The sequence below is a fragment of the Rhyacophila brunnea genome, unplaced genomic scaffold, assembly GCF_057557595.1.
Source record: "Rhyacophila brunnea isolate RB1 unplaced genomic scaffold, BYU_Rbru_1.0 scaffold_7, whole genome shotgun sequence".
NCBI lineage: Eukaryota > Metazoa > Arthropoda > Insecta > Trichoptera > Rhyacophilidae > Rhyacophila > Rhyacophila brunnea.
Window position 1 is genome coordinate 22,439,857 of NW_028233339.1, and position 13,627 is coordinate 22,453,483.

The 13,627-nt window shown below is 32.5% G+C and overlaps 2 protein-coding genes across 3 annotated transcripts; both read left to right on the top strand.

Annotated features, from left to right (window-relative positions):
- Positions 1–625: 625 nt before the first annotated feature.
- On the top strand, positions 626–2,103 carry LOC147064629 (uncharacterized). 2 transcript variants are annotated; one of them, XM_085957845.1, is made up of 4 exons: positions 626–787; positions 1,247–1,358; positions 1,453–1,596; positions 1,832–2,103. In XM_085957845.1, the coding sequence occupies exons 1-4, from the start codon at positions 777–779 to the stop codon at positions 1,877–1,879; spliced, it is 315 nt and encodes a 104-aa protein (XP_085813971.1). In that variant the 5' UTR covers positions 626–776; the 3' UTR covers positions 1,880–2,103. The 2 variants fall into 2 exon arrangements, 1 of the variants encoding a protein (XP_085813971.1); XR_015071907.1 differs by lacking the exon at positions 1,247–1,358 and having other exon boundaries at positions 641–787.
- A 3,096-nt stretch (positions 2,104–5,199) lies between these two features.
- Positions 5,200–13,141, top strand: Nsun5 (Nop2/Sun-like domain containing protein 5). The gene is made up of 6 exons (XM_085957842.1): positions 5,200–5,395; positions 5,792–6,059; positions 7,623–7,882; positions 8,691–8,804; positions 10,223–10,397; positions 11,765–13,141. Exons 1-6 carry the CDS (start codon positions 5,270–5,272, stop codon positions 13,069–13,071), a joined length of 2,250 nt encoding a protein of 749 aa, XP_085813968.1. The 5' UTR covers positions 5,200–5,269; the 3' UTR covers positions 13,072–13,141.
- The last annotated feature ends 486 nt before the right edge of the window (positions 13,142–13,627 follow it).

Here is a 13,627-nt window from a genome sequence, read left to right on the forward strand (position 1 = left end):
AAACAATTAATAAAATCTTCCAAGAAACTTTTCGAATGCACTCGTAGATCTACCATTGTTGTTATCGATGTGAGATGTCCGAACACTTTGAATGACAGTAAAATAATGATGGCGCTGTCGTCCGTCGGCATAGATATAAATAATGTGACGGTAAAGCGTGGTGAACGTACGAATTTCAGCGGCTCGGCGAGTAAAATATCAAACATGTTTGAAATCCAACGAGCCTGGTCTGCGGATTAAAAAGTCCGCAGACCTGGGGTGCTCCACGCGAAAAAAAAGTCCGAAGACTCCCAAACCAAAGCGAATATTCGCAGCGAATTCGCAACGCCCTCGCTATCGCTGTCGCTACCGCTTGGATTTGATGCGAATTTCGCGTTTGGCCCCACACCAAAGCGTCAGCGACGCAGCCATAGACTAAATAATTTTATTTACGCGCCAGATTTAAAATTGTAAATATTATTAATATTTTACGCCAATTATTCTATAATTTTTATGAATTAAATATAAAAAATACACGTACACTATAGCGCTTTCAGAATTGCTACAACTTTTACCCACTTTGCGTAAAGTGTATTTTAATTATCTGAAACAAGGTGGCAGCATTGGATGCAGCCATAGACTAAATACATATACGAATGTCAAAGTGACAGTTGTGTGTTGACAAAATGTACACGTCTTCTGAATGCTTATTACACGCTGAAGATATAATGAGATGGCGTGCGACAAATTACATCGACATTTAATATAACCTTACTTTATGACAGGGCAAGATTGCCATGGCTCATAGGTAAGATAGATTTACTCAGTTTCATAACTGCACATATTATAAATAAGCATTTACCATGAAGGGTTAACAGGATTTGAAGGTAATATGCTATTGAAATAACATGTCTCCGTTATTTGAATTGTAGGTTTTGACTATTTTGCGTTTCTACGCAGAGGGAGCGTACCAAAAACGGGTAGGCCAAGTCTTCTGCGCAATGAGCCAGGCATCAGTAAGCAGATGCATAGGAAACGTGTCCGATGCTATAATAGCAGTGCTTAGTAATACTTACATACAGTCGCCATACAGCGCTGACAGTCTTTAGTGTTGTGTTGATACCCTCTGATCAATTTATACAATATTACAATGTACATGTCATGTAACTAGAGTAACTGCGCATAGACACAACAAGTAAATTACCTACTCAATAAGAATTTAACGGGAATATTATTTTGTGTCGGTAAAAATATTTTTTAATTTCAGACTTCAAGAAAGGGCAGGTTTCCCGAAAATCATTGGGTGCATTAACTGCACCCATGTGCGAATATACCCGTCATACTTGGAGACTTTCAAAAATGAGCGCAGAAAATTTTCTGTAACTGTGAAATTCGTAATAAAATCTATGTTGTTTCTGATACATTCATATTCATTACGTATAATATCATAACATGACATTTATTTTTATGCAGGTATCTGACATGGACATTCTGGCAGTGAGTGCCAGATTTCCTTTGAGTGTTTATGACCAATTCATATTTAGTGGATCGTTGGTAAAAACTGAAATGAAACATCTACAGAACGACAAGAATTGGGAATTTTGTTTTATTAGGGAAGTATGTTAAACTTTACTTTACTATGGCAGTACCAGTAACAAATATTTTTGTTTGGTTTATATTCATCCGTATTTTGTATAGGTACTTCAAAGGAATCAAAATTTTGCATAGGTATGAATATGATATTTAATGAAACAGTTTTTTAATTATTTAAATCCTGATTTCTAATATTTTTACAACTTTCAGTCGAAAACATATTCAAATTAACAGACTGTGTATATTGAAATCATTCTAGTGCCACCATAGGCCAGCCAGACTCACTACACGGCTGCCCGCTGTTTGACCAGGGATGTGATTGAGTGTTTTTGGATAATGGACCACACCAGATCGCATAGCTACAGCAACAAGTGCAAGACCAACCGTGGCTATACATACAGTATACATGTATATATTAAATATAATTTATGTATATTTATTTATGGCTTATACACCGAAACAAAATATGTCACTTAACTGTACTTGAATATTTTTGCAGGATCATTCAATAAAAAATACTTGGTTTAGGTTAAGAAAGTTTTAATAATCATTTTTGCACAGAATACAAGAAAAATATTTATATAATTATTAGAATTACAATGAGCTTTAAAAGTAACACGATATTGTAATAAAATGGACAAATATGAAAAAAAATAACAATAAATTGTATATAGATAGGTAGACAGGGTTCAGATGATTCTGGCAGTGCAGGCGACTCATTTAGGTGTCAGTATTGTTACTTTCAAATGACAATAACACCGTTCCAATGTGATTCGGTCGTGCCAGAAGACTCTGTCCTTCCTCTATTTAGTAACCGGGCGTTTTACAACTTTAAATGAAAATTAAGTGGGTATATAGATAGTATATTTTTTCTAGTACAATATTATTTAATTAGGTGACTTTTTATTTCTTTATTACTTGAAATGGTGTTTATATGGTAGATGGATTATAATTGTTTTGAAATATAGTTATTTTTGTTAATTCTACTTTAACTGAGTCATTTACCTTGACAGCTGTTTCGGCACATAAACTCATTTTCGGAACATTCAACAATAATTTGTGATTATAAAAGAGCTACAGGTCACGTAGCAAATTAAATACGCTTAGTTATATAATAAATACGTACCAAATATATTACAAAATACACCACATACATCCATCGAATATGGTATATAAAATACAGATTCAAGTATCAAATAATTCTTGGATAAATAGATGTTTATGTAAGTATATGTTTTTTTAAATACTTACATGATACTGTGTTGTATAACATTTAAATTTATATTTTTGATTTTGATTTACATACTTAAATGTACCTACATAAATTTGTAATGTACAGTAGGTACTTAATTACATTTTTAACATTAGGAAATTACCATTATTCGATTCTATCCACCCGCCATGTCTATAATCACCCCAACGCTGGATAGAAAGAGACATCACACAAAATTGGCTGTTTGATAATAAATGGTAGTTTAAAAATATTTTAGAGTATGATTATGTCCATAGAAACAGGTTTTAAGTCATTCATATTTGTCCGAATAATGTGTAGCAGAAAAATAGAAATTTTAAAAAGGGTCTATTCAGTATTCACCCCATTCTACGGCAAACATTTTTCTTAATAAAAATAGGTACATCAATAGAGGAATCATAAAATGGACCTTGGCCCTCGCCCACGCCTTATTCATCCTTGTATATTATATTATCACACTTAATGTTTTGGAAAATTCATTAACATTGTGCACAAATGCCACTTTTGTTGATTGACACTTCACTTAGTTGATCTCTTTGTTCACGTGAAGTACAATAAAAGTATGTAGCAGCGAAGAACTAGAGACCGAAAATAGTAGAAGGAGCTAGAAGAGGCTTTCATCTAGCAGTGGAATGACCCCGACTGATGTTTATGATGAAATATTATTTTATTCCTGTTAATGCCGGGGGTTTCATTTTTAATTTCTTCTGGTGCTTTGTACCTACGTTGAAAGGTTGAAGATCTTTGCGAAAATTAAATTCATCACAAAGCATTAGTATATCTCCAACATCATTCAGGTAGGTATCCATGATGATAATATAATATTATGTACTTAGAGGAGGTATCTGACCTTTATATTTACATGCACATAAAATTATTAATCTTATTGCCTAATGCAGACCAAGATATACCTACCTACATAATATTACATGAACAGAAGTTTAAGAACATCTCAATTAAGTTTAAAATGTTTGTAGGTATACAAATTAATGTGAAACAGAAAACATTGGTTATGTTAGATAGGTACATGGAACATGTAGATATTATCTTGGTTCGCGGTCGGCACTGGGCAAAACCAGTTTATTAGCTCAATATACCTATACATAATGAAGGAAATATATACCTAGTAGGTATATAGGTACATAATATCGTTTTTGTGATTGAGGTCTCTTGAGATCAAAAAACAAACACAACCTAGGTATGTCCTACTGTAAATAACCCGATAGTAAGTAGTATGTAAGGTTTTTGGTCTAAAACCTTACAAAATACCACAATGACGACATGGAGTACCTACTTATCTACCTATATGTATATTATATCTTTAGCTACAATAGAAATGCTATGCTGCATAATGTTAGATGCAAAAAAATAATCTTAAAGACTAGGTACCTATCTAACCTAAAAAAATATTATCAACGAATATAACATGGGTATTTACGTGACCGATACCGAATATGATTGAAGTAGGTATTGTAAATGATACCTAATTATAACATTATTGATATGACTGCTCGAAAGTCGAAACCAAAACGTCAAACGATCGCAATAAGTTAGAACTGTCAGTGCACTAACAATCAAAGTTATAAAGTTTCTGTTATTAAAGGCTGTGTATGACGCAAATTAATATGTATTTTTTAAATATCGGGACCTTAGATTAAAGTTATTTATTTATAATAGCGTATTCATCCTGACAAAAAACTTTACATACTTTGGTTAGACAAAGATACCTACATAATATTATTATGACGACCTTCATACCATTTTCAACAATTTCCCTGCCAATTTCATCCCATATCTTATCTTTCTTTCTTATGTTTTGTAGTCACTGTCAGAGAAATCATAAAGGATTGGATATTTCCGGACCAACTCGATCAGCTGCTCAATGTCTTCGCCATTTTGATTTTACTAATTCCCTTGGCGAAATTGTCCGCCGCGAATAAATTCGCTGTCGACAGAGTTCCCGAAAATCGCAGCGAATATTCGCTGCAAATTCGCACTCAAGACGCAAGGCGGTCGCGCAAGCGTGCTCTGTCCCGTAAGCCAATACGAGCTTGATTGGCGAATAATTCGCTGCGAATATTCGCTTTGGTGTGGGGGAGGCTTTATCGTCTGACTTGCGTGCCAATGGAGCGCCGGCATTACGATTAATTGGTTACAATAGTAGGTATATTGATACGTGAAGACTACTTTTTCCTTAGTGCAAATCGATCATTTGAGTGTTGTAGTTGATTTGTGAATATCATCCATTTCCGATGTGACGAACATCTTTTTCAATGTTGTCAGCGCTTTGTGAAAACAGTCTATTCAATTGTGCGAATATATATTCCCCATCTTCAACTTGTCATCATAGACAATAAAAGTATATTATGTAGTCTATGGATAATATTATACTTTGACATGCTTGCTGTCTGATTTCGTACTCACGAGGTTTTTCGAGATTGGGAAATGTTTGAACATTCTGTTAAAGTTCCAAGAGTGTATAAGCTAGCTGGGAATATTATTCGCCAAGTAAAGGAAGAAGGTGGAAGCTTGAAGTCCCTTGTATTTCAAGAAAAAAACCAAAAAAATAACGTTAGTATCAGTCTACTTGTAGACATTACTATTATTAAGATAATATATTAATATTATTAACTCGCAAGCCAGTTTGTCTGTGTATTGAGATTTATGAAACTATTTCATTTATGTGCTGTAAACCATAGTTCACTAATATAGGAATAGTAGATACCACGGCAAATATTATTTTATAATTCTCCCAGCTTTTGCACATGCCTATTGATAAATTATTGTACTCTTATTTGGTTTTAATGTAGGTCTCCAAAGGCCACGATCACCAAGATAATATGGAATACTGTATCTTTACCTCTTGTTTCTGCCGTTACAGTGTTTTACTTTCAGTGTTACAAAATGTATGGTTACCCACATTTTTTGTTTTCCGCCAAAACTCATTGTAAAATTGTTACTTTTCAGAGAATACAAGCTCTTTTTGCGTTAGTTGTCGAAACAGTCAAACATGAAAGTCATTTAAATGACTTGTTCACTAAAACGGGCTTGCTCGTCAATGAACCCCGTCTCGATCCATGGCTGGCCCGAGTTCTTTTAACAGAAGTTCTATGGGGCAAACAAAAGCTTAGCGGAGAAAGCAAACCCGTCAAAATAGTCCTTCAGTATTTGGATCAATGTAAAAAGTTAACCGAGAGCCTGTGCGGAAAATTGCAAGAAGTCGATGTCAAGAAAGGTAACTAACACAATTTTTTTTTATTTTTTTTCAGAATCATTAACTACTATTAAACTTCTGAAACATGGAAACCAACGATGGAAATAAAGCATACCTTCCACCACATACCAAAGCGGCCGTCTGGGCGATCTCATTCCTTTTACTCTACAGTGTTGCCATGTTCACATTGCCGTTTGCTGCATTTTACGGAACAAAGCATAGCCTCAGAGAATATTTAGGCATTGAAGACTTTCGAAGTACAGTTTGGTCGGTTGTTGCTTCAGTGGTCATGGTTCACATTATAATTTTTGCGTACGCCTACCAAGGTTATTGCGAGAAAGAGTATGACGATGATGGAAATGAAATTGACCAAAGTATTTGTGAGCCACTCATTAATCACAGACTGGAACCAAATTTAAAAGAAGATTAAACATTGTATTATATAGTTCTCACGAAATTATCAAATGTATTTAAACAAATTTTATATTCATTCTGCGTGTTATTTGTATTTTATATTTATCAAAACTTGAACCACTTACTGGTAAAATAATATCGATGTTTATTATCAAGAGTACATTTTAATATTTTGCTAAAAAGATAAAATTTCTTTAACAAAATTGAAACTGGTCATACGGATATGTACAATAATAAAAGTACGACATATTTTATAAACACTATTTGAAGCGCGTAGTTTCAAAAGCCCCTAAAACGGTTTTTGAAAAATTTTGAGTTAGATATGTAGTTAGATGGATATTTTTGTGACCTATATGATGGCCTAAGATTGAACTTTAAAAAACGCCAAAATTCGTCAATACGTATGATCAAAAATGAGGGTAAGTTTCAAAACCCGCTAAAATGGTTGGGTGTGCTTTTCAAATACCGCTAAAATACTCTTTAGAATGTAACGAATTAAAAAATAAATACATAAAGTTCACAGATTTAAGAGATATGATTTTTTCTCATTTTTCTCAAAACTACCTAAAATCGTTTTTCTCATTTTTCTCAGAACTACCTAAAATTGATTTAGGGGCTTTTGAAACTAGGCGCTTCATTTGATCAATTTTATTCTTCCTATTATGAAACGGCATGAATGATTTGAATAACATTCCTATTTATACAATATTTTTGAATGAGTTGTGTGTTTGTCAAAGTAGATAGTAAAGTGTTATGTATATATTAGTAAAAACAATAAAGGAATTGTAAAAAAAAAGCTAGTTTGAGTTTATCGTTTAATCGGTACCATTCTCCCAAAATGTTTCTCCCAAAGTCTTTCTACAATTTGTAATACAGATTATTAGCACATTAAATACAGTTTGCTTAAAAGTATGACTGTAGAGATCGATATATTGGTTCTTTTCATTGCTCATATCCTAACAATTGTTTTGATTTCAATATCAGTATAACTCAAACTAAACTTATCAAAACTAATTGTTAAATTTCACGATACTTTATACTTAGTGGAAAATAAACTGGTAGATCTGACGAAGAAAAATGTACTGTATCATATTGTGAGCCTAACAGATTTAGTTTAACATATCTGTAAATATTCGTCTATTTTTGAAGCACGATTCTAAATATTTTCAGTCCTCAAACCTCGCTATATCAGGATAAATTCTCTTCACTTGACGGCCGCCGATGCTGTCAGAAATTTTCAAGACGAAGGATGGAATCTAGTGAGATGTACCTCGGGATCGTACGATGACTATCTGAAGCAAGTGGAAAATTTGGGGCAATACGATTTCTTGCCGGACTACCATGTTAAAGTTGTCTTTGCATTCGCTCCGAACACTCCATTTTATGATTGTCCTTTATACCACAATGGAGAAATTTTCCTCCAAGATAAGGTAATTATATACTGACCCAAATATCACTGGAGTTCAAAAATTGATAGTGAGATATTACTTGTGAAGTTTACACCATTTGGCTCAAGTATGTGTTATTGACAAATAATTATTTAGACTCTAACGTCGCCAAGGGTTTTCTGTGGGTTCGCCGGCTGGAACAGTAAACATTAAAAAAATATTGATTTTGAACCAAATCGCACCAATATGTTGTATGACTAGGTCCAATCAACAAAATTGACACTTTGAATAATTAGTATTGTGAAAGTATTTCTCTTATCCATAATTACGGCATATTTTATTTTCAGGATTATCTACTGATAATTACGGATATACTATTTTTACAAGGTTCCAACTGCATCGGTTTATACGATTACGACACGTTAGAACGAAAATTAACACTTATCACAGAATATTTATTTTAAATAATATAATTTTTACTTTTATTAAATTTTAATGTAGCCAGTATTCCCGATGAAGTACAAGAAAATTTCAACCATTACATTAAATATGTACTAAAGTCAAAATTATATTTTACTGAAAAATCTATTTTCTATTTGATCTATTTGATTTAATTTTTACACGTTAAAAAGTCAATGGTAATACCAAATTGAAAAAATACACATTTTTGTGAAATAATTTGATATGTATATTTTATATCTTTGATCAATTTGTTTTATTAATAATATGGGATCGATATACTGTACGCTGACATTTTGTATCATGTATTGAATTTATTGGTTAGCATTAAATGATGTAGTAAGTTATCTAATTGTTTAATGATAATAACGTAGTGGTTTTATTTATTCAGGCTACGTGTCTTGCTGCATTTCTTCTTTCTCCAACTCCAGGAAGCACGGTGCTGGATATGTGTGCCGCACCAGGCATGAAGACCACACATCTGGCTGCAGTCATGAAAAATGAAGTAAGTTACCATGTACATGGAAGCGGAAATGTTAATTGTATTTCATCGTGAACAACTGTAAAAACTTCAATATATAAATTTGACCACATTCTGTATGTTAAAAGTTCCTAATGGGAATATGGATACTATAGTGAACCTTGAAAAAGCTCAGATTGTGATTTCTTCTACTGAGCACGAATTACATTGGGTAACCTTGTCTATTGTTACCGTTATTATTTCTGATTGCTCTTGCATGAACCCTATGACATCGTTTTCTCTCACTCAGCATCATATGACTATGTCATATTTTCTGTCAAAACTTTCGAACTTCACACTTATGTGGTATGTTTATAATATAGGCTTGGTTGTTCTTTTTTTTTGAAAATTTCTCTTGATTTACAAATGCATAATGATATTGAATGCTTTGTCCCTTTTTTGAGGTAATAAGATTGTAATGCATTCGTCGCCACTATTAAATATAATTTAAGCACATCATGATTAACACAATTGAGGCGTCTAATTACAAAAAGCGACAAGTCCACAATTCAATATTTTCAGTAAACAACATTTCTATGTTTCAAGCTTCAATTATTTGTATTAACATGAGATTATTTTTTCCATTGTATTCTATGTCGAAAGTAGAACCAAATGGCAATTTGTTTCAGCCGATAAACTCTTAAATGTAATAAATATAGGCAAAATTAAATTGGATGTAGCGCTATTTGTATCTCATTTTTAAATTTATTCCGCATAAGGTACATATTTCCGTTACACTGTCATGAGTTTACCAGATGCTACAGAATGGGAGACGCCCTTTTCAATATTGAACGTTCCCTTATTGGTTGACTTAAACACGCGCGAAATCAACCAAGCTTTATATATTATGAAGCACGGACTTGGCGCTTTTTGTAATAAATCGGACTTAAAATATTTTTTTTCGTAGGGTTATGTTGCATTTTGGAATTTATAGATCAATACATATTGTGTAAAATTATACAAAGAATATGTGCGTATTTTTTTCTCGATTTTGACCAAATGTGGACTTCTCGCTTTTTGGAATTAGACGCCTCAATTATACTAATAATATTTTAATTGATTAATAATGTCAAGAAATAACCAAAGCACTTAGGGATTTCAAAGTATTGATGTTACAGTCATAATAGTGTTGGAACGAATAAGAAAATATATTCTGTCTCTATCTATACGTATAGTATTTAAGCAAAGGCAAACGGCCTATCTGAATAGTCTTGATAATGGTGTTACAACCGAAATAGCTATCGACAAAACCTTTTTTAAAAAAACCTGTAGAATTTAATATTATTTATATTTTCATTTCTTGTAAAATGGAATTCTACCAAGTAAATGCTAACTCAATTAATAATAAGATTGTATTATTTTTTTCTATTCAATTTTTCTAAATATTCTTTTCATTTATTCAGGGAACAATATACTCTGTGGAACAGGATGAACAGCGCTACAAAGTACTCTGTCAATTTGTTGAAAGTTCTGGAGCGACGTGTGTCAAAGTTCTAAACAAGGATGTCGCAACAATTAAAAAAGATGACTGCCCAAATGTGGACTACATTTTACTGGATCCCAGCTGTAGTGGTTCAGGTATAATTAATATTCATACATTTCATTGAAGACATTAAAAGATTTGTTAATGATTCACAACATTAAAATGACATGGTACAGAAAATATTTTACTAATAATTACAGTACAAGTCTGTATAATAATAAATCTGAACTCTCGTAAAAATAATAAAAGCTGTTTTATTTTGGAATAAGTATGTTTGAAATTTTCAATATTTATCCGTGCCTTTTTCTGATGTTCATACCATTGATAATATGTTGCGCCTAGTTTCAAAACCCCCTAAAACGATATTAGGTAGTTTTAAGAAAAAAAATGAGAAAAACTCATTTATTAAATCTGTAAATCGTACATTCTGAAGACTATTTTCGCTTAGCCATTTTAGGAGTATTTGAAAAGCACACCCAACCATTTTAGCGGGTTTTGAAATTACTCTGATATTTGATCATACTTATTGACGGTTTTTGGCATTTTTTAAAGTTCAATCTTTGGCCATCATATAGGTAACAAAAATATCCATCTAAATACATATTTAACTCTAAATTTTTCACAAACCGTTTTAGGCAGATTTGAAACTAGGCGTTTCATAAAATAGTAGTCAGGATTATAATAAATAATTACCTTTGTGAATCAGACAATTATTAATTTGCTGTGTAGTGTGTAGCCTGAGTATATACATGATTTCCTGGAAAATCTCGGAGAGAACATTAGAAATAAAATGCTCCAAATGTGACTTGAACTCTCAACCATGCGTTAGTTATGATTTCGTCTCTCATTAGCTGCAAATTTATATATTTTTTCGAACAGGAATGTTATAGAAAATTATGAATAAATAAATCACTTTCATTTTGAGCCAGTAAGATATTGAATTCTGAAGATATTGATAGTTTAAATCTCTATTATCCGTAGGGAATTGACAGTTTTTCAAATATCTTGAAAATATAATTAACAACCTATGTAACATGAAGATTTATTTCTATTTTTTAAAACTCATACTTTAAGTTGAAGGCCTGAGTGGACGGCGTTCGTCGGTTACGTGAGCAGCATGCGCAACTCAAACATATAACCGTGTGTGAAATGTTCGTAAACAATGTCTTTTTTTGGTTATACGTTTATAGTAGTTTTTACATGCCTATTATTTAAAGCAAAAATCAATGCTCTATTTTGTTTCAAGATGAAGCATATAGACCGCCAAAATGTTGAGTTTAATACACTTTTTTTTCTCGAGCATTGGGTTGGTTCTATGACCTCAGTCTGAGCACACATATTATTTGATAAAAAAAACCTTATTCGAATTCATCTCATACCGATCAGAAGGCAAAAATTTTATCCTCTGTCATGGTCAGTGCCCTTCTATGACTGGAATCTAAAAATGTTTTTTTGTTCACAGGTATCAATAGAGCGGAGTTGAATGACTTAGACTATGATCTAGATTCTGGGCGAGTTGGTAAACTGGCTGCATTTCAAGCCAAGCTCTTGCGTCATGCTCTTAATGAATTTCGGACTGCTACCAGAGTAGTTTACAGCACATGTTCTTTATATCCGCAAGAAAATGAAGAGGTAATAAAAGATGTCATTCGTAGTCATAAAGGCAAGTTCAGATTAGTATCAGTCAAAGAGCGATTGAATAACAATTGGAACAATGTTGGTGACGCCAAATATGATATCGGAGATAAATGTCTGTATGCCCGACCGGAATCCGATTACACCAGTGGATTTTTCCTTGCTATGTTTGAAAGAGTTTTGGACGCTGAAGGTGATAATGCAGAAATTAAAATGGAATTGAATAACAAATTAGAAATAGTAAATGTCAATTCAACTATTGAATCTTCGACTGGTGACAACAGAATAAAGAAGAGAAAAGATTCCGAGATTGGAAATGGGAAATATGAAGCAGATTGTATCAAATCAAATGTAGGCAATAGTGTTCAGTATATAACAAAAAGAGATAAAAAGGAATCTAACCTAATTGAAGAATGTCAAGAGAACGATGAAATACTTACAAATGAAATCTGTAAAAAGAAGAAAAAGAAATCTAACAGTCAAAGTAATACGTTAGATGGAAAAGATGTTGAAGAAGAATGTCCAACATCTAAATTGATTTTTGAAGATCAACAGAATGAAATTAACAAAACAAAGAAAAAGAAGAAAAAAGAGTCATCTGAGCAGTGTGCAAATACAAATGAATCGGAATTAGGATTGAAAAGAAAAAAAGACATAAACCATAAGACATCCAGTGAAGATAATCAAGATCTAAATATCAAAATGGACTTGGAAAATGTTGAGGTAATTAAAACAAAGAAAAAAAAGAAAACGAAATCTACATTTGACAATGATTCAAATATTGAACAAGAGTCATCGATGAATAAGAAATCCCAAAAAAGAAGAAATAATATTGTCATGGAAACTGATGAACGACCATCTGAGTCAGTTGCACAAGAAAATGACGGACTAAAAAAATCTAAAAGGAAAAAGTTGGCGAACACCGAAGGTGCAGAGATTGTTGGAGTGATCAGCGAGATCGATGTTTGTAAAAAGACTAAAACATTACCCGATGATGGTAATTCAGACAACATTAAAAAAAAGAAGCGTGATAAAAATAAATTTGTTGAATATAGTGGTGATGTTTTGGATGAAAATGTTCAAGTTGACAATCCAGAATCGTCTAAGAAGAAAAAGAAAAAAAAGAGTGTTTGAATTAAATTGTGAATATACCCTTCATATTTTTTATATTTTTCATACTCTTAATAAATTCTATTTTCATTGACATGTTTGTATAATATAATACCTATAATATGTCCATTCTGACTTACATCCAGTTATATCCTCTATTAGTGTTCCAACTTGATAAGTTTTTTTCTTCCATTGCTCTAAATTTGTGGGGCCATGTTATATTTTACTATGTGAAGCGCATGGAGAAAATTGAGTTTAGAGCTGTTATTAAACATTTTAATATAAAAGGGTTAACAGCAAAGGAAATAAAAAATGAGTTGGATTTAGTTCACGGCATATCTGCTCCGTCACTTGCAACTATTTATAACTGGTTAAATGAATTTAAACGTGGTCGTACATCAACAAAGGATGAACCACGCTCAGGACGTCCTGTAGAGGTGACTACACCAGAAATGATCAATAAAATCCACGATATGGTGTTAAGTGACCGAAGATTAAAGTTGAGTGAGATAATTGAGGTTACAGGGATCTCAAAAGGTAGCGTCATTTCTATTTTACATGACAAATTGGGCATGAAAAA